The sequence below is a fragment of the Aethalodelphis obliquidens genome, unplaced genomic scaffold (assembly GCF_003676395.1).
Source record: "Aethalodelphis obliquidens isolate GAN/ISIS:26980383/991018 unplaced genomic scaffold, ASM367639v1 scaffold8, whole genome shotgun sequence".
NCBI lineage: Eukaryota > Metazoa > Chordata > Mammalia > Artiodactyla > Delphinidae > Aethalodelphis > Aethalodelphis obliquidens.
This window is the reverse complement of record NW_020837952.1, coordinates 55,085,186-55,112,961: the sequence shown is the minus strand read 5'-3', so window position 1 is coordinate 55,112,961 and position 27,776 is coordinate 55,085,186. Positions and strand designations below refer to the sequence as shown.

Genomic DNA, 27,776 nt, shown 5'->3' with positions numbered 1-27,776 from the left:
CTCTGCCCTCCATCCCGGGGGGCTTCTGCGTTAGATGATGACAAAGGCTATTTGCCCTTTGGGGCCCTGGTCCAGACTATCCCATTACAGATGAGGCCTCTGAGGTCCAGTGAGGACAAGCAACTTGCCCAGGGTCACCCAGGTTCCGACACCCAAGTCTACCGCCCACACCCGTGCAGCCTCTGCACACCTGTCTCCCTGCCTCCCCACCCTCCTCCCCACCCCTGCCCCGCACACGGCTAGAAGCTACTTAAACAAAATTCTTCCTTTAGTCTTTAATCACCCTCAGAGGGCTTCCCTGGTGGCTCAGTGGTTAAGAATCCGCCTGCCATTGCAGGGGACACGGGTTCGAGCCCTGGTCCGGGAAGATCCCACATGCTGCGGAGCAACTAAGCCTGTGCGCCACAACTACTGAGCCTGCGCTCTAGAGCCCACAACTACTGAGCCCATGTGCCACAACTACTGAGCCTGTGCTCTAGAGCCCGTGCTCCGCAACAAGAGAAGCCACCGCAATGAGAAGCCAGCGCACTGCAACGATGAGTGGCCCCCGCTCGCCGCAACTAGAGAAAGCCTGCGCACAGCAACGAAGACCCAACACAGCCAAAAAGAAATAAATTTTTAAAAAAATCATCCTCAGAACATCCCCTTAAAGTGGATACTGTCCTCCCCACTTTACATATGAGGAAACTGAGGCCCAAAGAGGACAGATGAGCTGCCCAGAGTCACACAGGGGTGGATGGTAGAGAAGAGACTCTTTTTTCTGGGGTCCATGAAGCTCTCCCTGCCTGGAGCTGTCCTTTCTGCCTCTCCCCACTTCCTTCCAGTCCACCCTCAGCCTCCACAGGACTCTCCTTACAGGAGATGAGCAATGGGGGCTGCAGTCTGCAGCCCCAGGCCTAGCAAGGGGACCATCACCAGTTGCTTCCTCTCAACCCCTGTGTCGTCACAGCCACCAGGCCTCCTCCTCCTCTTTCCCTGAACTCACTGCTCCTGAGCCCCCATTCTTTCCTTAAACTGGTGCCCAGGGACCTAACATTGGGTTTGATCCCATGGGAAAAGATGCTCTAGGTCTAAAGACACCCTTGTCTCCATCTCCCCCTTCTTGCTGCCCCTCCTCCTTCCCCTGTACCCCACACTCCCAGGGCAGCCACCAGGCCAGGCCTCTGGCCAGGTGAAGAGACCACAGGCCATTTGCCTCACCTGCATCCTCCCACTTCCAATTCATGGAAAGGTATGATAGGTACCAGGCACACATGGCCGCTGACCCAGCGTTCAGATTGCTTGAGTTCCCCCACCCATTCACACACCAAAGACTCATTCCATGGAACATCAGTCCTGGTTGCCGCCCTGTGAGGACACAGCAGGGTAATGAGGAAGAGGGCATGGAATGGGATACGTGCTGTGCGGCTCTGCACAGCGTTGAAGGGAGGACCGAGAAGGGATGGTCACGTTTATTGAGCACCGACTATCAGCTGTGCATTCCTTGTGCATCCACCTCACTTGATCTGCACCTGTGAGGCGAGGGACAGTGAGGGTCCTCATTTTATAGACAGGTTAAATAGAAAATTTGCTCAAGGTCATGAAGCTCCATGTGCCGTTAAGCCCAGGTTGGCCTGACTCCCAAGCCTACTTAACAAGAACCAAACTTGTGCCCGGTGCTGGATGAGTGAATGAGTAGGTGAGGGCAGCAGGAGGGCTTCCTAGGGGAGGTGGCGTGGAGGCTGAACTGGGGAACAGCAGGAATTCTCAGAGCAGAGAAGGAGGAAGGGCATTTCAGGCAGGAAGAACAGCATGTGCAAAGGCAGAGGTGTGGAAGCATCTGGTGTGTTCTGGAATCTATAGGAATCAGGATGTATGTGTGGGTACATGGGGTGTGGGATAAGGTGGGACCTGACTGTACCTCACGCTGAGGGGTTGGGACTGGATCCTTTCAGGTGAGGGGGCTCTGCGGGGGTTGGACACCGTCATGGTGGTTCACGTGCTGTGGTTCCTGTGCCTGATGCAACTTCAGAGGATCAGCTTGAAGGCACAGCAGGAGATTTTATATTCAATAAATTCTCAATCCAGCTTTGGGATGCCTCAGTCTCCCTCTCTTAACTAGGACCAGTCAGAGATGGCCAGGCTCCCAGGTAAGTCCTTCTGGCTGTCTAACTGCAGGCATTCTCTCATCCTCCTACCCTGCATCCTCCAACCTCCCGCGTCCTCGGAGGGTTGGAGTGAGGTGCCAGGATCGCCACGGAAATGGCTGGCTCACCAGGGGCTGAGGCACGGGGTCCTCTCCCTGCAGTCCAGAGTGTGGGCCCAGACCTGAGCGCACTCAGGGCGAGAAGGAAAAGGGCGCGATCCTCCCTTATAAAGACACTTTGGGGTAATACGGACGCAGAGAGAGACTGGGATTTGACCCGCCTCTGCCACCTCTGGGTGACCTTGGGCAAGCCTGTGACCCTCTCTGGTACTCAGTCTCCCAGTCTGTAAAACGGGGCGGTGCTACCTAGCCGATTGTGAGGGTCATTCCAGCAGGTCCACACCTCCGTCTCCCGGAGCGGGGTGTGCAGGGTCCTTAACTGCCCGTTCTTCAGGAGGGAAAGGGGACCATAGAGGGGAGTGGCCCGGCGCTACCGAAGCCGGTAGCGACCCTCTCCCACCCACTCCCTTCCCAGCACGGAGGAACCCTCTCCACCTGCCCCTGGGGGGCGAGAAAACCCGGGAGCGCACCCTCGGAATGGGTTCTGGGAGGAGTGCTCCTGGGGGGAGGAGGAAAACCCGGGCAGGATCTCGGGCAGGAGCGGAGCACGCGGCCCCCAGCCCGTGCTCAGCCCGCGCGGCCGGCGGGTGGGAGGGGGTGTCATGCCTGGCTAGGCTGAGGAGAAGGGGCAGGGCCGGGCCCGGCGGGCCGCCCAGGGCTCCGGGGCTGGGGGTGGGGGCGCGCGGCCTCCGCAGTGGGGCGCGGGTCACGTGTGAGGAGGGGCGAAAGTCTCGCAAAGCCGGGCGGCGTGCCGCGAGTTGGGAGTTCTCGGCGCGCCGCGGGCGGCGGGAGCTCGGGCTCCCGGGCAAGCCGGGGACGCGGCAGAGGCGGGGGCCTGGGTCCGAGACCGCGGGGGCCGCACCGAGAGTGGGAGGGAGGGAGAGAGACAGAGGCAGGGACCGGAGCGAGACAGAGACGCGCAGGGGAGAGACAGGGCAGGGGTAGAGGAAGGCAGGGGACAGACTGGGAAGGCGACGGAGACGAAGACAGGGACCCGCAGGGAGAGACCGAGAGACCGACTGGGGCAGGAGAGACCGGGAGAAACAGAGAGCCGAGGGCGCGGCGGGGGAGGTGGCGGCAGAGCCGGGGCTGGCCGGCCGCGGGGGTCTCGGGGCCAGAGGCGAGCGCAGCGGGGCAGGGAGCGGAGCGCAGGGCGGGGGACAGCGCGGAGTGACAGCGAGAGAACAGTGGGGGCGGCGGAGGGAAGGAGCCTGCGGCGGGGGCGGGGGGCGCCAGCGCCATGGGTCCCCGGACCCTCGCGCTCTGAGCCCCGGCCCGGGGCCCGACGATGCTGAAGCCGAGGCGGCGCCGAGGGCGCGGCGCGGGGCAGCGCTGAAAGTTGGGCGGCCCGCGGGGAGCGGCGCGGGACGGCCCGGAGACCGCGAGACCCGGGGACCGACGGACAGACCCACAGGCAGCCGGGGAGGGGGGGCGGGGCCGGCCCACCGAGTTCGCGGGGAGTGGGCGCCGGGACACCCTTCTCCCCGCCCGGGACGCCGCCCGCCCGACTGCGCCTGGGATGTAGCGCCCGTTCGCCGCCTCCCGGAGACTCGTCGGACCCTGCGCCCCGCGGTAAGCCGGGCCCGCGCTCGCCGCTGGCGCTGTCCGTCGTCTGTCCGGCCGCGTGCGTGTCTGTGTGTCCCAGGGCCTGGCGGCTCGGTCCCCGCCCGCTCAGCACCTTATCCCTGACCCGGATTCCCGCGGCCAGGCGTGCGTTCAGCGCGGTCAGGCGACTCCCCGGGACCTGGTGAGCTCTGTCCTCTGTCCGTCGTCGTCGTCGTCGGGAGCGTTGAGATTGGGTTTCTGCCAGGAAGGGGGGTAGAGGTGAGTGAAAGGGGCCTTGACCTTCTGCCCCGGCCATGACCTTTCCCTGCCTCTACCCACCCTCAGCTGTCACACTGGGTTGGAGGAGTTTCAAGGCAGGTGACTTGTGTCTCCTTTCCACCTCCCCAACTGCGGCCTGTTTGCAAATGGCCCTGACAACAAAATCCCACTTCTCATGTTTTGAGCACCTGCTTTGGACCCCAATACCCTAGGGTTGGTGGACAGGTATCCAGAGAAGAAGGCAGTTCACATTTCACAGTGATGGAGACAGGCTGTGCAGAGAGGCAAGACTGCTTTTCCCTTCCCAGACGGAGAACCCCAGGGAAAGAGAGGTCTGAACGAGCCCTGGAGTAGGGAAACTTCCCTGCAACCGTGCCGGTGCGCAGTGTCCCCCAACCAGCATCTACATGACACTTTTGCCCCCAGAGCCTAGGCTCTGGGATGGGGAGAGGGTGGGGGAGGGGGAGAGACAGGTGGAGGGTGGCCTGGCTGAGTTGGCAGGTGAGGGCCTCAAGAGAAGTAGGATGTCAAGAAGCAGGTTGAGGGAACGGGGAGCTGAGGGAGGGAGGCCTAAGAGCCACGCATGCAAGGCCCAGAGAGGAGCCAGACCTGTGTGTGTGTGTGTGTGTGTGTGTGTGTGTGTGTGTGTGTGTGTGTAAAATGTCTGTTCTGCTTCTCCCCCACATCCAGTCTTGTGACCTCCAGGGCTTTGGGGCTTTTTGGAGCTGTTGGCAGGATTTGGGGGGCCTGAGAGCCAAACGGTGGTCCTGGCTCGGCCTGGGATGAGGGGAACAAAACGTCGAAGATGGTGGTAGGATACAGGCTGAGGTGCAGCGTGGCAGGAGCAAAGGCTGTTGGCTGTTGAGCTGACCCACAGCCGAATGGGAGTCTGGAGGGCTGAACCTAGAATATTCTACTCTGTTCTCCACTGGGAGGATGGGCTCTTTCTGGGGTTTTCCACGCTGGGCAGTGGGCCTTGTATATCCTCCATTTAGGCTTCTAGAAACCATCTCAGCTAGCTGAGGAACCAGCACGGTGGACAAGTCACTCTCCTCCCTGACCCTCAACTTCCATATCTGTGGAATGAGGACACTCTTCCCTGTCCCACTGACCTCCAAGGGGAGGAGGGGGCGCCTGCGCTCAGATGAGCTGAGGGCTGTTCAGGCTGGGGAAGCACTGAACACATGGGAGTAAGGACTCATCTTACCTTTGGAAAGATGCACAGCTAATGGAGAGAGGGGAATATGGCCTGAAATAAGGCTGACCAAGAACGGGAGTACCCAGAATTAGAGGGGGGAGCTGGGGCTCGGGAGCTATTCCTCAGGAACCTTTGGGTTACCCTTGAAAGAGAAGCTCCTCTCCCATAAAAAGTGGTGGGGTGACTGGGAGCAGACAAAGCTGGCCTTGAATTTCTGCTGGGTGACCTTGGGCAGCTGGCCTGACCTCTCTGAGCCTCAGTTTCTTCAGCTGCAGAGTGGGGATGCTGGTACTGACTTCATTGGGTTGCCAAGTGATTTACAGACCACGTGAGGTCTCTGGAAGCAGCTGACACAAGCCTGGAGCACAGTAGGTTCTTAACAGACATTTGCGGAGCAGAGAATAAAGTAGCTTTAGGAGGTGCCGTGAAAAAATTTCTTAGCTTAGGATCTAGGAGGGAAGGGGAGGAGGAACAGTGTAGGCTTACAGGGCGGGCTGGTTCTTAATGTGGATCTGGGGGAGGCGGGGGCGTGTGCTGAGGGGGGTGTGAGGAGGAGGGGGCCCCTCTGCGGGGACCACTGAGTCACGAGGACATGTAAGCGACATGACAACCAGCAACATGGTAACCAGGAGACTAGCGGCGGTGGGAAATGGAGCTGGAGCGGTGTGTCGGGGGGGCAGGACTGGCAGCACCAGGCCTGGAGGGTCCCAGCAGCAGCCAGGCCGGCCTTGCAGAGTGAGGAGGGGAGGCCCCGAGGCCAGGTGGGCTGGGGAGGAGGTGGGGGCCGGCATCGAAGGAGGGAGGCATTCTGGGGTCTGCTGGGCAGGGGGCCTTCTCCTGCGCCTCCCCAGGCTCCTCGCTCCTCTCCTCCACATCTCCACTTTTCATGCCTCTCCCCCTAGGATGCCAAATTTGGCTCACGCAATCTGTCGTCTCTCTTCTGAGATTGGCATCGGGACCAAAGCCGAGTGCATTACATCACCACCGCTCCCCTTGCACGAGGAGAGAAGGAGAGGGAGGGACAGAGGGCTGGGGGGCAAGCGGCCAACCCTCAACTTTCTTTCCTGTCTTCCTGCTCACTCTTCCCCCTCAGTCCCAGGTGTTGGGGGCTTCCGGGAGCAGCCAGGCAGGGCCTTGATGCAGAACAAGGGCTCTAATCTCGGAGATCCCAGGGCAGGGCAGGTCAGGCCGTGTTGCTGTCCCCCGGGCTAGGCGAGGCCTGGGAGGCGGGGAGCCTGGGTTCAGGACCCCGATCTGTCATTGCTCTGCTGTGTGACCTTGGGCAGCCCCCTTACCCTCACCCCGTGCAGAGTCTACATCTGTATCGAGAACTGTTGGCCATTCAAGATCTTGATGACTCTCCTGAAAAAAGATGCCCTTGAGTCCCGCCGCTGTCCTGGGCACAGGGGAGGAGGCCTGAATTTTGAGTGGCTCTCTGTGACCTTGAGCAAGTGACTTTACCTCCTTATGCCTCCATCTCCTCACCTGTAAAATGGGGTGATAGAACCCTCAAAAGCCCTAGATGTGAAAGAGGTACTAGACATGAAAGAGGGGGACGGGGGAAGAGACAGGGTCTCTGGCATGAAACCGGACACTGAGGGGCCCCGCGGCTCCCGGCACGCTGGGCTGGAGGTGGGGGGCAGGCTGACACAGCCATTGGCAGGAGAGCGTTTCAGTTCAGACAGAAGGCTTGGCACTTAAATCACTGGTCTGATGCCCTTATTTTACGAAAGTGGAAACCGAAGCCCAGGGAGGGAAGTGGACCCCCCACCCCCACCCCGCCAAGGTCACGCTGATGGTTTGGGGGTGGAAGAAGAAGAGCTGGGGCCTGAACCCAGGGCTCCTGGCTCCCAGCCCTGCCTGGAAGTAGACAGAGAGACAGGCAGATACACACACCTCCTGTGGAAGACTGTGGCCAGCCCGGACAGGACCCGGGAGTTTTGAGGGCCCAGTTCTCACTTTGGCCCCCTCCCTGTTCCCTTCCTGCTCCCTGGCTGCCCCATCCTCACCGTCCCTGGCCATTATTCCCATCCCTCACTTGGTCTATTTGAAGAGCTCTCTTTCAGGCTCATTTTCAAGCCAGTTTCAGGCAGTCCCAGTTAGGGACAGGCTGGATTTGGGGTTCAGATGGAAGATTATGGCCCCTTCCAGAAGGTTCCCAGAGCTGGAGGTGCATCTGTGGCTGTTTTGTCAAGTAGTGAGCTCCTTATTCCCAGAGCTATTCAAGCAGAGCCGACTGAGCGATCTGCCCTGGTGACTCCTGCTTTATGGGGGAGGTTGAATAGCATCCCCACCTTCAAAATCGCGAGAGTCTTCGATACCCCCAGGAGGAGCCGGGAAGCAGCGCCCATCACTTACCGGCTTCCCAGTAAGGAAACTCACGTCGTTGTGCCAGGCATTGGGCTCGGAGCTTTTGCAAATTCCTTCTCATTTAACCCTCCCAGCAACCCCACAATGTCGAACTGAGGTCCCCGTGTTACAGATGGGGGAGCCACGGCTCAGAGAGTCTCTGTGATTTGCCCAAGGTCGCACAGCAGGGAAGTGGAGGAACCTGGGTCTGAGTCCGGGCCTGAGTCTGATTCTCCGGGGCTGTCCCTGGGACTTCCTTGAGGAAAGAGTGGAAAACGTCGTCCCTCCCCTGGGATGGGGCTTGGCAGGAGGTGGTGCGTCGCCCCAGAGCATGACACCCCCTCAGAGATCCCATGGGGGCTCTGTTCTGAAGACATAGAAATAGACATGCGCCCAAGGGGAGAACTCGTTTTACAAAGGGGAAGACTGAGGCTCAGAGACAAAGAATGGCCTGCCCAAAGCTGACTGGAGAGTTAGATATGAGCCAGGGCTCTGTCCCCTGTGCCAGTGGGCAAGGAGGGGCCTTTGGGCTGATGGTGGAGTGAGGTCTGGGACTGGGAGTGCAGACTGCTGGCTGCTTTGGCAGAGGGCTGAGAGTGCTGGCTCTAGGCTAGGGCCGTGGGTAAGGGAGCCAGCCTTGGGAACAGGGAGGAGGAAGCAGGAAGAGAAACCAGCAGGGATAGCAGGTCCACCTCTGTCCTCCCTGGTCCTGCCCCAGGGCCATCCACAGATGTCAGTGTCATACAGCCTGTGAGGTCAGGAGGAACTGTAGATGGGACCTGTCTGGCAAGAGAGGGCCTTGGAGCCAGCAGCCTTGGGTGTGGCTCCCTGTGTGACCTTAGGTCAGTTCCTCACCCTCTCTGAGCTTAGTACGCCCATCTGCGTGGTCAAGAATCTGGACTAAATGATCTATTTCTACAAAGTGGCTGCTGTTGGGCTGTCTCTCAAAGCGCTCCTCCCATTCCCGTGAGGACCCTGGGCCCTGGGAGAAGGGCGGGCAGGAATCCTGGGGGTTGGCATAACCTTTAAGCCTCCTCAGCGACTCAGTCCTCCTTGGGGTGCGGGGGGATCTCCGAGCACAGCCCTTCTTCTCCTTTTCATCTTTATTTTTCTCCTGCTCCCTCTTCTCCTCGCTACGTGGGCTGATAGCTGCTCAAACTTTTAATTCAGATGGTAATTGAAATAATAATATGGGCTGAGGCCCCTCTGCTTGTGACGCTGCAGCTGGTGGAGCTCAGCTATGAATAGACCTTGAGTCACACACGCGCGCGCGCTCCTGCAGGCGCGCACACGGGCCTGACGGGGTGGTGGGTGGGGTGCAGCCGGGGGACAGGGGAGCTCACGCTCCAGCTTGCTCCGGGTCTCAGTCCCCCATTCCCAAAGGCCGGGGCCAGTTCTGCGCCTGCGGCCCGTCATCTGGTCCCTGTGTTGAACCTGACTTGGGGCATTGGTGGGTCCCTCTGTTCACAGAAGGGGAAACTGAGGTTCAGCGAGGGGGAGGGACCAGCTGGACACAAATGGAAAGTGACTGGACTCAATTTGAACTGATGGGTTTCACCTGGTTCTAAGACCCCTGTTCCTTTTCAGGACACACGGGCCAGGCAAATGGGTGGGAGGAATGCTGGGGTGCGGCCCCCGTGGCCCCCGGCGCATGCATCCCCCTGCCTCACCTCCTCCCAATACACACACCCCCTCCAGCTCGCACACTCTCTGGCCCACTATCACACACTCTTTCTCTCACACACTTGCACACACTCACATCCGCTCACTCACATCTCATACACGCGAACTGCTCGGATAGATGGTGCTATTGCTTGGCCGCTGGGGTGACAAAGGTTTTCCTAGAGGTCTAGCTGCAGGAAGAGGACAAGGTCCAATGTACCAGGCTTTACGCTGGACTTTATATTCATGACTTCACTTAAACCTCCCCGCCACCCTCTGAAGGCCGTCACTCCCACTTTTCAGGTGAGAAAACTGAGGCTCAATGAGAAGCAAGGGTTTGCCCCAGGTCCAACGGGTAGAAAGAGCCACATGTTGTTTGTCCCGCTGGGAATGCACCCAGTCCCAGTTCTAGCCATTCTGCGACCCTCCATTTGGCCTCTGAGGGAGGGAGGGGGCATCCCGTCCAGCCTGGGGCTCCCCTTCCTCACCCTGCGCCAGTTCCCCCAGTCCTGCCTGTGACTACCTGGTCAGTCGTTGACCAGCCCTACTGCCAGATGCCGGAACATCTGGCCTGTAAGCAGGGGGAGGTGCCCATGAGGAGCATTGGCAGGTCAAGGAGAGGGGCTACCAAGGAAGGTGGTCCTTGGTGGTCCAGACCCCAGCTGGTGCTGTGTAGGGAGTTGGCGTTGCCATGGTGACCTATCAGCCGGCAGCCTGGGTCTAGACCTGCTTGGGTGGGCCTTGGGGGGGGGGCTTCAGAAGGGCAGGGGGGAGATGCGGTGGGGCGTGGGTACAGCTGCACAGAAACAGCCCCTGGTCTTGGATGAAGGAGGCCACTCTCCCCACCTTTACCCTGCAGTGCTGGTCTGCTCCTGTGTCTGCTTTTTCTCCAGCACTCTGCTGGGAGATGGAGCAATGGAGCCCAGAGACCACAGTGATTTGCCCAAGGTCACACAGTGATGGTGACAGAGCTGGGGCTGGACCAGAGCTCGGGGCTCCTTCTGATTCCTTTGCCTCCCCTCTTCCAGGGCTGCCAACACCTCTGTCTCCCTCAGACACTCCTTGTATCTATGCAGGGGATGAGCTGATCTCCTGGGGAAACCCCTAGGTTGGAGAGAGGGGCAGGGGCAGCAGTCCCTTGTCACAGTGGGTGCAGCTGAGCGAGGAAGACAGGCCTGGGATTGGATCACTCACTTATCCCGAGTGACATTAACCAGGTCCCCATCCCCCTGGGAACCTCGCTTTGCTCCTCTGTGAAACAGGGGCTACCTGTGGTGATGGTGGGGGGGAAGTGTCTGGCTTCTTCCTTTTGCTGCCCCACCTGTTCTCGGAGCCCATCCCAGCTCCACCTGGGCAGCGAGGATGGGAGGGGACCTTAGCTAGGCCGGGGAGGAGGGGGTACATTCACAGTGAGGGGCTGGTCCCATTTTACTGATGGGGAGGTTGAGGCCTGGAGAGGGGAGTTTGCCCTCTGGGCAGAACCGGCACCAAGCTTTACTGGCCTCTGGGACACCCCACCACCGCCCTGCAGCTCCTCTCCGACCCCGACCCCAAACTCCCTGAAGGAGCCTACCCTCTCCCATTGTAGGCCTGAGAAGTCTAGCCCGCCACCTCCCCCGACCCCCGAAGAGTTAAGGTGCCACTCAGCCTGGGGACAGATGGAATAGGGGTCAGCAATGGGAGAACTCCACGAGGCCATACAGGGGAGGTGGCAGGCACAGAGCTAGAGGGGCCCTGGCTGTGGGTGACGTGAACCGGGGGCAGACGAGGCTGCAGTCACTCTGGCACATGGGCATCAGAGCCCCTCACACCCTTTTGAGGGGGAGCTCACCATCTCCTGGGGCAGCCCGCTTGTGTCTAGAGGGTTCTGCTAATTGAGACCTGCCCCCCACTTTGGCCTTGGCTCTGCACTCTGGGGTCTGAGGAATCTAGCCTGTCCCCTAAGGCTTCTTTCTTCTGGCCTCAGTAGTCCCCGCTGAGGCCTGTGGATGAGAAACAGAAAGTCTGGGTTCAAGTCCAACTCCACCCCTGAGTTGGCTGTGTGACCTTAGGCAGCCTTTGCACCTCTCTGAGCCTCCATCCCCTGACCCATAGGGTGGGCTTGTGCCTCTGCATCTGCGGGTTGCTGGGAAGATCTCTTGAGCCTGGCAGTATAACATGGCCTGTTGTAGACATGAGCTTCTTTGTGTCCTGACCCCTCAGTGGCCACTCTTGGCAGACTTCCAGGTCCCCGGTCATCACCTTCAGACACAGCTCCTCTGGCTGTGTTGAGTGTCAGCACCTGACCTCTGTGCTGAGCCCTCCAGACCTGCCTGGGTGGGGGCAGGCCTGGCTGAGCACCAGCGCCAGGCTGTGCAGCTGCAGATCCTGAGGCCACCTGACCTTGGAAAGAGCCTCTCTCTGGCTGGGCTCCAGGGCCACCCCCTAGCCATGGGGCAGGAGCCGGGCCACAGGGAGGAGAGGGAACCAAGTGGGGCAGAGAGCAGGCCATGGCCTCGTGCTGGAGCTGGCCCGGGTCCCTGAGATGACAGGCCAGGGGTCAGAGAGAACAGACAAGGCAGCCATGGGAAGGACTTAACAGTCACCAGCTGCATTAATCGCACGGCAGAGCCTCACTCCCCACACTCTAGGGAGCTGCCTGAGGAGGGGGTGAGCCCCCTGTCATGGGAGGTGGGCAAGCAACTGCTGAATGGCATCTGTTAGGGGGATAGCAGCGGGTTCTAATACAGGGCCAGGAAAGGGATTGGACCCAGAACCCAGAGTCCCTGTTGTTTGGACCGCAGTGCAGAGGTCCTGTGACCCTAAGGGTCTGTTCCACATACTCCCCCTTGACTTCCAACAACTCTCCCCACAGTTGTGTGCCCCCACAGCCCATGATCCAAGAATGGTCAGTTGCAGCTTCAAGATAAGCCCTAGATCCCATCTCAACCCATTCACAGCTCCTAAGCACCCCGAAGGTCAGTGCTTTTCAAACTGCATGCAGTTCCTGACCCATTAGTGGTTGTGAAATTGAGTTAGTTGAGTCCACTACTTACGCTTTTTTTTTTTTTTTATGAAATAAAAAAGAAAATTTCGGGCTTCCGTGGTGGCACAGTGGTTAAGAATCCGCCTGCCAATGCAGGAGACACAGGTTCGTTCCCTGGTCTGGGAAGATCCCACATGCCGCGGAGCAACTAAACCCGTGTGCCACAACTACTGAGCCCGTGCTCTAGAGCCCGCGAGCCACAACTACTGAGCCCGCATGCCACAGCTACTGAAACCAGTGCGCCTAGAGTCCGTGCTCCGCAACAAGAGAAGCCACAGCAATAAGCCCGCGCACCGCAATGAAGAGTAGCCCCCACTCGCTGCAACTAGAGAAAAGCCTGTGTGCAGCAACGAAGACCCAATGCAGCCACAAATAAATAAAATAAAATAAATTAATTTTTTAAAAAAGAAAATTTCAAGCACTTGTATGTAATGAGGGTATTATTTAGTGATGCTCTTGTTTCATCTCTTAAAATATATGGACTGTATTGTATGATGAGTAGCAATGTAAAATATGTTTTTTTAAATATATAGATTTATTTATTTATTTATTTATTCGTGGCTGCGTTGGGTCTTCATTGATGTGCGCGGGCTTTCCCTGGTTGCAGTGAGCGGGGGTTACTCTTCGTTGCAGTGCGCTGGCTTCTCATTGCGGTGGCCTCTCTTGTTGCGGAGCACGGGCTCTAGGTGCGTGGGCTTCAGTAGTTGTGGCACGCGGGCTCTAGAGCACAGGCTCAGTAGTTGTGGCTCACGGGTTTAGTTGCTCCGTGGCCTGTGGGATCTTCCCGGACCAGGGCTCAAACCCGTGTCCCCTGCACTGGTGGGCGGATTCTCAACCATTGCACCACCAGGGAAGTCCTACAGTATGTTTTTACTCTGGGTCTTGGTCAGAAAGTCTGAAATTTACTGCCTTGTATAGAAATCCTGGAGGCGACACTGAGAAGGCTTGAGCGTCCAGATTCCTTTTCTCCAGGGTGCTTGGTTCCTAAGAACATAAGTGCTGAGAATTGCAGGATACTGCTCTTCTGTCCTCAGACCTTCCTTCCTTTGCCCAGCAGCCCACTTAGCTCCAGGCCCCCGAGCCTCCTGGTCAACCACCCCACCCTGGGGCCTAGGTCCCGCTCTCTGCCCCCCCCAGCCCTGCTTTGTCTTTGAGCTCTCTGTTTGCCTCGTGTCTTTCTGGCCACCTCCTCTCCAAGCCCTCTGGCCGTGAGGATCCTTTCTGCCCTCCTCACATACTTACCTGCGGAGCTCAGCAAAGCAGGGTGGTGTCTGACTCATTTCTCTTCTCCCAGCACACAGCAGGTGCTCAGTTAGTGTTCACTCATTCCACAGTGACTTATGGAGTGCCCTCCGAGGGACGACCCTGGGCTGTGTTGGACACACACTAGGCAGGAGGGCAGCTGCCCGTCCAGCTCAGCGTGTTTTTAGGGTGATGAATGAATGAATGAGTGAATGGAGTCTGCGAGTCTCTGGCCTCAGGAGCCGGCTGGCAGATGGTCAGAGGTGACGGGTGCGCACGTAGCTCTTTCCCTGCGCGTAGTAGGCGTTCTGATAGCACCAGTCCTCACGGCTGCCGATGAGCAGGAGTGCTCCTGCCGCGGTCCGGCCCTTCCGAGGCCTGTCTGCTGCGCCCTCTCCTGCTGACCCCGCCCCGGCACTGCCTCCTCCTGTCCTTGGAGCTGCTTTTCTGGGCCTAGGACCCTGGGCGCCCCGCGGGGAGGACACCTGGGGACACCTGCCGAGAAGCCAGTGCTCCGTAGGCGTGTGAGGCCGAGGCCCGAGGCCCTGGACGTCCTGCCCCGCTCCAGCACCACAGAAGATCTCCTTCTGGTCTCCACTCAGAGGCCACCTCCACTGAGAGGTTCTCCCTAACTCCGGTGACAAAAATAGCTCCTCCCTGGTCCCGTTCTGTCACATCACCCTTGCTTAGGTCCTTCACGGGAATTATGACAGGCTGAAATTACCTCGTCTCTTTGACAGTCGTCGGATGTTTATTAAGTGTCTGCGTTGTGCCAGGCACTGGGGTTCAGGGGTGAAGCAGAGAGTTGAGGTCCCGGCACTTGCGGAGATTGTGGGTGAAATCAGTTTGGATTGGATAAATGCTGTGAGGAAGACCAGGACGCAGATGGAGAATACCTGGGGGGCCTCTCGGAGGCGGCAGCCTTTGAGTCAAGACCTGAATGGTGGGAAGGTGTGAGCAGTGGAGTCTTGGAGGATTTCATCCAGGAGGGGCAAGAAGAAAGGCCCGAGTGGTCGGGGGTCGGGGGTCGGGGTGGGAGTGGAGAGGGGAGACTGGAGGGCAGGACAGCACCGTGGGAAGCCGAGAGCTCCACGCTGAGGAGTGACGTGGGTCCTCAGCCTGTGTGGAGACGGACTGCATGGGGAGTGGAGGCAGGGAGGCTCAGGGAGGACCCCATGCAGTTGTCGGCAATGACGTGGCTTGCGGCAGGGAGGGCGCTGCAGGCTGGATGGACTGGGCATGGGGCCCACGTCCAGGTCCCATTCCTGCGGTTCACCTGCTTGGGGAAGCTCCTGAACTCCCGGTGGGGACGAAAATAACAGTGCCCACCTCCAGGGTGTCACGAGGGTCAAAGGAGTGGCCAGGGCTTGGCCCAGAGTAAACACTAAATGTTAGTTATCATACCATTATTATGACTCTTGGGTTCGGGGAGGGTTGAAGGATGATGCCCAGGTGTGATGCCTGAGCAGTGCCCCCAGGAGGTCACAGACAGAGATGGGGAAGGCAGGGGAGGGGCGATCCTTCCATCTTGGCTATGCTGGGTTTGTGATGCCTCTTAGACGCCCAGCAGACACTGGAGCAGGTGCCAAATCTGCTTGTCTCTGGAGGGCGATTGGGGCCGGGTGGTATTTTTAGTCAAGGCTGAGCCTGGACACTGCATGGGTTCTGAATAGAGAGGCTGGGAGAGGGGCAACCTGCAGAGGGGCCCTCAGGCCTGGAGGACTTGAGGAGGGAGGCAAGGGTGAGCCAGCAGCCTCCATCAGAACTGCTGGGAGGACCGTGGGCTCAGAGGTGCCCTGGAGGGGGCAGCGGAGAGGACTGGAGGGACGGTAAGTCATCCCCTTCACAAAGGGTTTTTGCATTTTGCAGTTTATAACCCCTTACCCTCCACTGTCACTGTTCGTCTTGGCAACATGCCTATGAAGTGGGTGTTGTTCCTCCCCTTTTTATGGATGCAATTCAGAGAGGTTAAGACATTTTTCCATGGCCACTCAGTACCAAAGTGAAGTGTTTGTTCTCAGGCTTTCTGGGGTCACAGTCCGTTTTGAGGATCTTATGAATGCTATGACCCTTCTCAGAAAATACACATAGGTACACACTAGTTTTAAAACTTTCTATGTGTCTTTTTTTTTTTTGTAGGTAATACATTCATATGGTTCTAAAATTAAAAAGACACAAACGGGAATACAGTGAGAATTCTTCCTCCCACCCCTCCCCCAGGCACCTGCTTCCCTTCCCCGGAGGCAGCCAGTGTCACCAGTTTCCTGGGTCTCCATCCATAGACAAGCACAGAAAAGCAAAGATGTGTATCTATAAATTTCTTTTCTCTCCTTTTTTATACAAATGGTAGATATGTATGGCTCATGATGGCTCAGTGTTCATCATGGTTACCTTCTTTCACTTAAAAACACATCTTGAAGGGCTTCCCTGGTGGCACAGTGGTTGGGAGTCCGCCTGCCGATGCAGGGGACACGGGTTCGTGCCCCGGTCCGGGAAGATCCCACATGCCGCGGAGCGGCTGGGCCCGTCAGCCATGGCCGCTGAGCCTGCGCGTCCAGAGCCTGTGCTCTGCAACGGGAGACGCCACAACAGTGAGAGGCCCGCGTAGCGCAAAAAAAAAAACAAAACAAAAAAAACACATCTTGAAGACCTACACCGGTTCCTACCGGGCTCCCCCTCGTTTTTTCACTGGCTTCGCGGCGTGCCATTGTGTTTGGGCTGCTTCCAGTCTGGGCTGGGCAAACCAGGCGCCTGGCTCCTTGAGTGCGTGAGTGTCTGCAGGCCCAGGAGCCCACACAAGTGTCACAGGCAATCGCACGGCTCTCCGAAGCTGCCCGGGGTGGCCTTGGCTGAATTCGCCCTGGCACTTGGCTCTGACCCCCCGACCCACTCCCCCTCCTCCCCACACCTCTTCTTAGGTTCGGCCTGTGAGCCCAGCAGAGAATTCAAGGAATCCTGTGTGAGTGAGGGGGCATCAGCCCCCACCCCCCAAACTCTGGGAGACCCTCTTCCCAGACCAGCAGCTCCAGCTCCTGGAGTCTTGTTTGCTGAGAAGCCCAGGATGAGGCAATGGGGGGGAGGGGCTGGCAGTGATCACGCCCACCCCTGGCTGTGGAGCTGGGATTGGAGGGCCGCTGTGGGCTGTGCGGAAGTCACCTCTGTTCCTGCCCACTGCCGCCCCCAACCCCGCGCAGCACCTTGCCTTTTCCTCTGCCCATGAGGAGTCTTCACCCTTTCTGGCCAGGGAGAGGGAGCACCCGAATGGGGAAAAGGAGGTGGCACCACTGGCCTAGGTGGTCTGGGCTGGTCAGGGCCACCTGGGCGACTCTGCTGAAACTCCCTCTTCTCCTGGCTTCAGGGGCGCCTCTGTCCTGCTGATCCTCTCCCTCTGCCCCTTGGCCTCCATCTGCAGAGGCAGGTTCTCCTCTGCGTGCCGGAGATGCTCGGGGCTGGGTCTGAGGCCCTCTTCTCTTCCCATCCAGCATCCCTGCCTGGGCGATCTCATCCACTCTTACAACTTACAGCCTCATCCAGGTGTGCACGATCGAATGAGTCTAGCTCTGTCCGGATCTTGGGGGCTGACATGCCGTGGACTTCCCGATGTGGACATTCCAAGGCCACTGCACACTAGGAACTGGTCCTCTTTCAGCATCTCACCATTACCTATTCCTGACACCCCTCTTCCCAACCCCCCACCCAGTCCATCGCCACACCTGGGGGCTCTCTGTCCGGAATGTGTCCCCAATCTCTTTACTTCTCATGAGCAACACTGCCACCACCCTGGCAGCTCCAGGCCACCGTCATCAGCTGCCTGGGCAGCAGCGGTAGCCCTGTCGCTGGCCTGCAGCTTCCACGGTGCCCCACAAAGCATCCTGACATCTCATTCCAGTGTGTGCCCCATGATCAGACAGCAGAGACCTCTGGGGCCAGACAAGGGCAGGGGTGCCACTGGGGCCATATTGAGGATGTTTTATTTTTGAAGCCTGGTGGTGAACACACAAGGGTTTATTATATTACAGCTTATTCCTATTTGTCTTAAAGATGTCACATGGTTTAAAAGATCAAACCAGGCAAAACCTCACCACCTGCCCGTTTCCCATAGCCATGAGGATGAATTCTGAAACCCTGCCCACCCCTCACCTCTGGGGCCTCATCCTGGGCGACCCTCCCTCTTGCTCACTTCAGTCCTGCTCTCTGGCCTTGCTGCAGATTCTCTTTCTGGAATGTTCTACACCCCTCTTCCACACAGATACACAATTCTCCCGATTGTCTTGGCTCCCACCTACTACTCAGGTCTCGGTTTAAATGTCATTTTCTGAAAGAGGCCTTCGGGGACCCCCATCGAACTACGGCCCCTTTTCTTCTCTCTCACGTCACACCATAATTTTCCTTCAAGCAGCTCACCACAGCTGATGGCTGTCACCTGTGCAAATGCTTGTTACGTGTATAGCATCTCTCCGCAACCGAGGCATAAGTTGCGTGAGTCCACAGCCTGTGCCTGACCCGCAGCAAGTGTGCAGTAGTAACTGAGTGAGCACCTGTGAGGAATGAGCACGCAGCAGAGCAGGTCCCTAGAAGCCACAGCAAGGCAGTGGGGGCTTGAATCCCACCACCAGCGAGGGAGCAGAGGTTGTTCTGGAAGAGAGAAGCCTTCGGGGATCCGCTTTTGCCTTCAAGTTCCTATAGGGAGAGGGCAAAGGTGTCTGGGGGGCCTCTTTGGTGGGACTGTCTGGCCAATAGAAGAGGCTCCTTTGGGAGCAGGGAGCCCTCCATCTATCAGGGCAGGGGCCAGGCGTCAGCAATGCAGCACAGGGCATACCTGCAGCTTGAGGCAGTGGCCCTTCTGTCCTCCAGCCACCAGCTCCTGCCATTTGGCCATGACTGGAAGGTCCGTCTGGACATTCTGGGGAATTTGCTTTCTAAACCTGTTCACTGGCTGGCTGCGTGGTTGGGAGGTGCGGTGGTTGTAGAGCTGGAGGAATGAGCCAGTTCACCCCACACTGCTCAGAGCCCCTCTGGAGCCCAGAGTCACCTGTGTGTCTAGGCTCTGTCTGGACCTCAAATCAGGGACCCAGTTCCTGGCTCCAACTTGCCCTATGACCCAGTTTCTCCTTTCCCAGTAGGACCTGCTGGACAGAACCTGGCACAAAGGAGGGCAGGCGTGATAAATGTTTACTAAGTGGAAGAAACTTTGATACAACCATGTTTCTCTGAGGCAGGAGAGCAGAGTGTCTAATGAATGTGCTCTGGCATCAAACTGCTTGGTTCCAAATCCTGACTTTACTACTTACAAGCTGTGTGACCTTCGGCAACTTGCCGAACCTCTCTGTGCCTTGGTTATCTTACTTCTAAAGTAGGGATGGGGCGTTCCCTGGCGGTCCAGTGGTTAGGACTCGTAATGCCACAGCAGGGGGCACAGGTTCAATCCCTGGTCAGGGAACTAAGATCCTGCAAGCCACGTGGTGCAGCCCAAAAAATTTAAAAAATAAATAAAGTAGGGATGAAAACGGAAACTTCCTCTGAGGTCAGAATGAGGATGGCAGGAATTGATCAGCGTAAAGCACTCAGAACAGTGCCCGCACAGAGCAAATGCACACTAAATGCTCCGTGTGGATTTCGCAGTGTCACACTGCTGGCCAGTGGGGGAGGGGCTACGCATGCAGTGGGATTTCGGGGTCAGAAGAAGGTGAGGGGGAGGAAGGGAGTCTGTTGAGCCCCCACGGTGTGGCCTGCACTTTTATGACGATTGACAATCTGCTTCTGGTCCTCACGACACCACCCCGCAAGGTAGGCATTACTGGGTTCCTTTGTAAATGAAGGCACTGAAGCTTAGAGGTCAAAGATCCTGCTGGAGCCAGACGGGACTGAGTCCACTTCCGGCCCAGCTCTGTGAGAGTCTGAGGCCACTGCTCTTACTCACCTGCTCCCTAGTGTTGGTGTTGGAAGAAAAGTTGGACGGGGCCGCGTGATGGGTGCAGGGTGGGCTCTGGGTCATGACATCTGAAATCCAGGGGAGGGGATCGAGGGAAGGACTGTTCAGCCTCTGAAGTGATTTGTACCACTTACCAACCACTTACTCTGTGCTGGGCACCTGTGCATGATCCCATTTACCTCTCAGAATAATCTTATGAGGTAAGGAATACTCTTAGAGCCACCTAAGGATGAGGCGTGCAGGGACCAGAGAGGTTAAGTAACTTGCCCAAAGTCACACAGTTGGAAAGTGGTACAGAGACTCCAGAGTCAGAGCCACTGCCCTGGGAGGGGGAAGATTTGGGCTCTGGAGATTCATCGAGAGAAGGTAGTCAGACCTCCCAGGGTCTGAGGAGCAGGACAGGGGCCTGCAGAGGACCGTGGGACAACCCCATGGCTAGAGCCATCCTTAGCCGCCTCTTACTCTTTGAGGAGCACAGCTGCCTGCACTTAAGTCCTCTCCCTCCTCCAAATCCCCGTGTGTGTGAGATGCAAGGACCCTCCCCGCCAAAGCAGGTAGTCCAGGCCTGAGAGGCCTCCGTCAGAGCTGGGGTTGGGGGCAGGCCCTGTGCTCCTCACAAGGCTGGGGCAGTCTTGTTAATTCCTTCCACTTCCTCCAGGGAAATCTTCTCTTCCCCCCACCCCCTGGCCCTGCACCGCCCCCATTTCCCCATGGGTGCGCCGTCTGCTAGAAGAGGCAGCCTCCCCTCAGGCCCAAGAGGGACTCAGGGATGAGTGGGACTCATCAGACTCAAGAACGCACACCAGATCACCCGCCTTATTGCAGACTCTGTGCTGGGCTCTTACTTCATTACATCTTCCCAGCTCTCTGGCCAGAGAGCAATTACGGTCCCCCATTTTGCAGATGGAGAGAAGGAGCCCCTGGCTGGAGCAGTTAGTGGTGGAGCCAGGACTTGAAGCCAGGTTTCCGGTCTCCCAGGCCAGTGTTCTTACACCGTCATCTTCATCATCATCATCATCTTCATCTCATCTCATTCACTGTGTTTTACCTGCAATGCCCTGTTGAACCCTCAGCTGATGTTTCTGTTACGTAGGTGAGGTAGGTACTGTTAGCATCGTCTCCATTTTGCAGGTGAGGAAACCGAGGTCCACAGAGGACACGCTAGGAGGTTGACAGAGCCGAGCCTGGGAGCCTAATGTGTTGGTTAAAGCCCCGAATGTGAGGCTTTAACCAGCACATTATTTTCATCAAGTTGAAAAGAAGCCGAGTGAGGGTCAAGGGGCTGTGAGGAAGCAGGGCTGGCGGCTGGCAGTGCAGCCGCGGAAGGCTTCAGAGAACAGAGGGGGCTTGGGCTGAGGCTGGAGAGCTGGGGAGAGGCGTGAGGGGGTCCGGGTTCAACAGGGCATCGTGGGAGGTAAAGGGAAGGCCAGAGGCTGGGGACCAGGGTGAGCCAGGACCTGGACCCACCCAGGCCTGAGTTGGAATCCCGGTTTTGCCACACCTGCTGTGTGACCCCATCCCCGTCCCTACTCCCCCACCCCCACCCCCAGCCTCTGATTCTTCAGCTGGGAAAAGAAATAATAACCCTGCTTGTTGCTGTGGTAGGTGCTTAATAAATGCTTGTTAAATTAACAAAGAGTTGTAGTGATGTTTCAGCAAGAGGGACCAGACAGCGCCTGGCATAGAGCTGGCGCTTCCAGAGTGTTCCCTCTCTGAGGGCGGCCACCGAGGGATGACGGGTTCAGCTGGGCCCCACTCTGAGCTGTGTGACCTCCGGCAGGTCCCTCCGCCTCCCCTGCTGTCCCACCCAACATCAGTGGGGTGCTTGAAGGCCTGCAGGCGGGCTAAGCACCCCCTACGTGTGTGCTTCTGCCCCCTCCCGCCCGCCGTCTAGGGGCCGAGTGCGGCCAGGCCAGCCCGCCTGGGCCTCGGGACACGCTGCTGCTGCTGTCTGGGGCCAGAGGGCCTGCGTGACGCACCTGCAGACGCCACCGTGACTCCCACAAGTGGCGGCGGGTGCTCGTGGGGAGATTCGCCTGCACAGCCTTCCCAGGCTGCAGGAAACTGCTGAGGCTGCTGCCACTTTATTGGCTTTTTTTCGGCAAAGGGAGCTGTGGGCAAGGAGGGGGCATTTGGTGTCATCATATCATAGGGAAAACCTAAGAGGACACAGGTGCGGGGTGGCCCTCCTGCCTCTCTGGACCCCCTGGCAGGCAGGGTCCAGCCCTCCCTAACTCCTCAGGAAGGAGCAGGATAGAGACGGTGCCAGTGAGCTGACAGCCCTGCTGGTCCCCTTCACTCTCTCCCTGAGGCTCAGGTGTCCATCGCCAGCCGCTGACTCATGTGCCACAGCCCTGCTTTCAGCCTCAGTTTCCCTAGTTGTCCAGGATCCAGATGTTCACAGCACAGCAAAATTAAGAACAAACAAAAAAAAGAGTTGGTAACTTGCACAGCATTGTCGATTCTTCACTTGGCTAAGAAAGGACATTACATTTCAAAACGCAGCCAGCATCGCCCATCCCCATTATTTCCCAAAAAGAAAGAACGTTCACCCTACAAGATGCTGCACTCTTAGAATAAAGGAGGGAGAGCCTGGCTGGGAAGGGGAGGGACGTGTTCCAGGTCACCCAGCAAGGCAGCCAGAGCGCCCGGCCCCCCGGGCCCCCACCATAGAAACCCTGTTCCCCAGTGTGTGCGCACAGGGCACTTTCGGTGCAAGCGGATTAGACCAGCTCCCTTTTTCCAGAAAAGTACACTTAGTTGTAGCCATGGTACAGGCACCTGAACAGCTAGGGCACCCTTGCTCTCTCTCTCTCTCTCTTTTAATAAAACATCTATATTCGGAGGAAGATGGTACCCAATCCTCAATGCCTGTCGCCTCTCTCCCATGATCTCTGTCCCTTTCTCTTTCACACTTTTCCCTTGGGTCCTTGTGCCTTCGCCAGGAAGCCCCGTGTGACAAACAAGGGACAGAAAAGCTGGCCGTCTCCTGGCAGCCGTGACCCGCGAGCACTGGCCGAGCTCCGTACCCCTCACTTTGTGTCATCCTCGTGCGGTGCCGGCAGCTGAACCGCCCGCTCTTGTGCAGGGGCTATGGTGATGGATGGAGTGGTGGTGTATCTGGGCAGGTGACTGAGGACGAGGGGCTGGGCCCTCACCAGCCCAGGGTCTTCAGGGGGACGCCCCACACATGGGCTGCCCATGGCGGAGTGTCGGACCTGGTGGCAGCACCTGTGCTCGCAGGCAGCTTTCCCAAAGGCCCAGGAGTGGACGTTTCTGAGCACCGCCTGAGCTAGCGGGCACAACGGTGGTGGTCCCGGGCCTGGCCCAGGGCAGGGGCTCGGGGAACGGTTGCTGTGACCGGGAGAGGAGGCGTGGGGCCGGGAGATGAGCTGTGCCCCCCCCGCCCCCCGGGCTACACGTGGGTGCTGGGGATGGGGAATTAGGGCGACGGAAGGGCAGGGGCTGGGGCGGTGTTGAAGTGGAGGGTGTGAGTGTAGGGGGTAGGGACGTACAGAGCCTCGTCCTGGGGCTTTGCTGAGACTCCTGGCACTTCCACTAAGGGATGGGAAACAGTGGGCAGTGCTGGTGAGGGGAGCCCCATGAAGAACCCTCTCCTGCAGCACCAGATGAACCCCCAAGGTCAGGACCAATTCCTTTGGGCAGAGATCGAGGGCCCCGCAGCACCCTGTCTGGCCTTGGACAGGGCCCTTACCCTCTCTGGGCCTCACGGTCTTCATCCACCAAAGGCGCAGGTTGCTACGCTCTGTCCCCTCTGCCTCTCTATCCTGCAGACCTGAGGCTGGTGGGTCCAGGGCCTGCCAGGGCTGGGCTGGTGCCCTCTCTTCCCTAGCCCCGAAGTCCTACCCCAACCCCCTCCAGAGAGGAAGCTCCTCTTCCCAGGAGCACCTCCTGGACCTTCCAGGAGTGGAAGTGAGGGGACTGCTCAGGGCTGGCGCACCTGCTCTGGGACCCTTAGCGAGTTCATTTCAGCTCTGAGCTTCCTTGGCCTCAGATGTAAAATGAGGGTCTTGAAATCAGTGATCTTGAAACCCTTCCTACGGGCTCTGGTTCCTTCTGTGGTGCTAATGGATGCATTCAAGATGGTGAGACAAAGCAGAGAGGGATGTATTGAGCGAAGGAAGACCTCTCTGAAAGCCATTTATAGCCTAGAAGGCGCCCCTGGCCCCCAGTGCCCTCAGGGCTACCCTGGGGCCCTGGCTGCTGGGACTCTAGGGGAGGCAGCAGAGAGGGTCTGGGAAGCCCAGTTAAAATCATGACCTCTTAAGGGCCAGCCCTGCACACCCGCATTACCTGTTAGGTCTTTTAGACTGAGGGGTCTCACTGGTCCCATTTTCCAGATGAGGAAACTGAGGTGCAGAGCAGTCACGTAACTTGCCCAAGTTACATGGTGGATCTGGGACTTCAATCCAGGACTGTGGGATCCAGGGAGCTCCTTTTAAGGGGGAAAGGGAGGAGAACCCAGAGTCAGGATAGGGTGACCGCAGGGGAGGGAGGAGATGGGGGCAGGGCTCACTCTCCCTGGGCTGAGAGAGGGAGTTTCTCCCAGGAAGAGGCAGGCTCTGAAGCTGTTGATCTCTAAATTACAGCGTTGGCGCGCACCGGTTGCTGCGGCAACCAAGTTGTCCTGAACCGGGGAAGTGTATAAACATTGCCACAGATGCACAATTAGATCAGGAAGAAGAATAGAACAGAAAATAGAAACTTCCAGCCTTATATAATTCTGGGCCAAAACGTTACTAGGAACCCGGGCCCGGGCCCAGCCCCGGCCCTGCCATCCGCTGGGGCCCTGGGCGGCACCATCTCTCTCCTGGGGCCCCAGCGGAGGGGAGGGTGAGGGGAAGGTCTGCCCTCCGTGGGCCCAGCTGGCACACCCGCCACCCGGCAGGGTGAGAGGCCACCTCCACCGAAACAGCTGGGGATGCTGACAGGCAAATCCTGCCTCTCACCTGCTCTAGGAAGCGGGAAAGAAGGCAGGAGGGCAACTGGCTTTAACTGAGCACCTACTGTCTCCTCGGGTCCTGTGAGGTAGGGTTTTGATCCCCGTTTTACAACTGAGGAAACTGAGGCTCAGAGAGGTGAAATGAGTTGCCTGAGTTTACATAGCTAGGTAGTGGTGTGTCTGCCTCCGCCACCCCAGGTCTTCACACCGCGAACTCAGCAATACTGACAGCACCTGGGGGCTGAAGAGTTAGACACACCTGGACTTGGACTCACTTACCAGCTGTGCGGCCTTAGACAGGCCAGTTCCCCTCTCTGAGCCCCCGTTTCCTCACCTGTGATATGGAAATAGGGATGCCTACACGGGAGCCAAAAATCAGGCCTCCCCTTATGTCCGTCCTGACCACCACACTGGAGTCTTCACCCACCACTGCTCCCAACAAGTTTGGGGACAGGACAGGAACTGACGTTGGGCTGTGGGTCCCGGCACTGCCCAGTAGAACTTTCTGCAATGATGGAAATGTCCTGCATCTGCTCTGTCCAGTATGGTGGCCATTAGCCACATGTGGCTACGGAGCCCTTGAAATGTGGCAAGTGCAGCCGGGGAACTGAAGCTAACGTTTTATTTAATTTTAATTAAATGTAAGAGCCACAGGTGGCCAGTGGCTGCCGAACTGGACCGCACAGGAGAATGTCAGACCCCCGAGAGACCCAGAAGGGCAGAGGCTGAGCCCAGGGAGGTGAGCGGGGCCCAGAGCATTCACCTCTTCCTCTGCTCAGGGCACGTGGGACAAACAGTGTGAGGGCGGTGCCGAGATGGGCATCAGGAAGCCCCCGGAAGAGCAGGCACAGGAGGTTTCGGTGGGGGAGGAGGGGCAGCGGGAGGGGCTGGGACTAGGGCCTGGATCCCGGTGGCCTCAGCTTCTGGTCTGGCAGACCCCGATCCCGGAGCTGGGCCAGCCACGGAGGCACTCCCTCCCTGTTGTCAGAACCACCTTAACATTCTGCCCACGTGGTGGAGGAAGCCTTGGGTCCCAGTCCAGGCTCTGCCCCTTCTGAGCATCATTGGGTGGGGTCCCTGCAGCCCTGGAACCCGGACTCCGGGGGGCCCTTGGAGAGCTGCTCCCACGGCAGCCACTCGCTCCCCAGCGTCTCACGTGTCTGCTTCTCCCCCGCAGGCCCTGCGTCTTCCCAGGTGACCACGCCGGCTTCAGGACATGCACGGGCACAGCCGCAACGGGCAGGCCCACGTGCCCCGGCGGAAACGCCGCAACCGCTTCGTCAAGAAGAACGGCCAATGCAACGTCTACTTCGCCAACCTGAGCAACAAGTCGCAGCGCTACATGGCGGACATCTTCACCACCTGCGTGGACACACGCTGGCGCTACATGCTGATGATCTTTTCCGCGGCCTTCCTTGTCTCCTGGCTCTTTTTCGGCCTCCTCTTCTGGTGCATCGCCTTCTTCCACGGTGACCTGGAGGCCGGCCCGGCGGGGGCCGCGGCGGGGGCCCCGGTGGCGGGAGGCGGCGGGGCGGCCCCGGCGGCCGCCAAGCCCTGCATCATGCATGTGAACGGCTTCCTGGGTGCCTTCCTGTTCTCCGTGGAGACGCAGACTACCATCGGCTATGGGTTCCGATGCGTGACGGAGGAGTGCCCGCTGGCGGTCATCGCCGTGGTGGTCCAGTCCATCGTGGGCTGCGTCATCGACTCCTTCATGATCGGCACCATCATGGCCAAGATGGCCCGGCCCAAGAAGCGGGCGCAGACGCTGCTGTTCAGCCACCACGCGGTCATCTCGGTGCGCGACGGCAAGCTCTGCCTGATGTGGCGCGTGGGCAACCTGCGCAAGAGCCACATCGTGGAGGCCCACGTGCGGGCCCAGCTCATCAAGCCCTACATGACCCAGGAGGGCGAGTACCTGCCGCTGGACCAGCGGGACCTCAACGTGGGCTACGACATCGGCCTGGACCGCATCTTCCTGGTGTCGCCCATCATCATCGTCCACGAGATCGACGAGGACAGCCCGCTCTACGGCATGGGCAAGGAGGAGCTGGAGTCGGAGGACTTTGAGATCGTGGTCATCCTGGAGGGCATGGTGGAGGCCACGGCCATGACCACCCAGGCCCGCAGCTCCTACCTGGCCAGCGAGATCCTATGGGGTCACCGCTTCGAGCCCGTGGTCTTTGAGGAGAAGAGCCACTACAAGGTGGACTACTCGCGCTTCCACAAGACCTACGAGGTGGCCGGCACGCCCTGCTGCTCCGCCCGGGAGCTGCAGGAGAGTAAGATCACCGTGCTGCCCGCCCCACCGCCCCCGCCCAGTGCCTTCTGCTATGAGAATGAGCTGGCCCTCATGAGCCAGGAGGAAGAGGAGATGGAGGAGGAGGCTGCGGCCGCTGCCGCCGTGGCCGCGGGCCTGGGCCTGGAGGCAGGCTCCAAGGAGGAGGCGGGCATCATCCGGATGCTGGAGTTTGGCAGCCACCTGGATCTGGAGCGCATGCAAGCCACCCTCCCGCTGGACAACATCTCCTACCGCAGGGAGTCCGCCATCTGACCTCCAGGCCCGCCCTCTCGCTTCCCACCAGAGCCTCTTCCGGGGGTGGGCTGCCAGGACACCTCCACCGCACTCAGGACACAGTGGCTCACCCTGGCTCCATGGACCTTCTGGAGAGAGCTGGGGGCTTCAGAGACTGGGAGGCCCCTTCCTACTGACTCCAGAACCCAGGCCTGGGAAAGGGCCAGGAGACCCTCGGTCTGGTCAGCCTGGGTTCTCCAGCACCTACCCACTGGCGGCTCAGGAACCCCAGACCCACCACCCTTTCCCCACCGACCCTTCAAGGACATTCCCCCTTTGCTCTCAGAACCTTGGGGAAGGCGGCTGGACTGTCGGGGGGTGGGCATCTGGGGGTTCCGGGGTGGGCCGGTGGTTAGTTTGAGGGGGTGGGAGGGGTGTGCGTTTCTTTTGCATGACTGTGGTCTGTTGCTCATGACTTTCTTTCGTAAATATCTATAAATGGAGAGATGGAGGTACCACGTCCACCTTCTGCCATTTGTACCTGCAGGGCGAGGAGGTGCACCCTCGCACTCCGCACCCCTCAAGCCCAACCTCCCCCTGCCCAGCTGGCTGGTCCCTTGAGACCCTCAGAGCCAGCTCTCTTGGCCCGTGGATAGTACTGGGTTTGGGTGCGGAAGTGGGACCTCAAGGAGCAGGGTAAGGGCCATCCCTCCCTGTGGGCCCTCTGGGCCTGCAGGCCCAGCCCGGGTTGACAATGGAGTTTGTAACTATATATTTTTAATAAAGTATATGGTCCATTAGCGGTAGGCTGATTGAAGATG

General features: G+C 58.7%; 1 protein-coding gene across 1 annotated transcript; it reads left to right on the top strand.

Moving 5' to 3' along the window:
- The first annotated feature begins 3,546 nt into the window (after positions 1 to 3,546).
- Positions 3,547 to 27,473, top strand: KCNJ4 (potassium inwardly rectifying channel subfamily J member 4). The gene is made up of 2 exons (XM_027108259.1): positions 3,547 to 3,817; positions 25,618 to 27,473. The coding sequence occupies exon 2, from the start codon at positions 25,657 to 25,659 to the stop codon at positions 26,992 to 26,994; it is 1,338 nt and encodes a 445-aa protein (XP_026964060.1). The 5' UTR covers positions 3,547 to 3,817; positions 25,618 to 25,656; the 3' UTR covers positions 26,995 to 27,473.
- The last annotated feature ends 303 nt before the right edge of the window (positions 27,474 to 27,776 follow it).

What these genes read in the sequence shown, in the direction of transcription:
- KCNJ4 (XM_027108259.1), top strand. Translation starts at nt 25,657, where the DNA reads ATGCACGGGCACAGCCGCAACGGGCAGGCCCACGTGCCCCGGCGGAAA.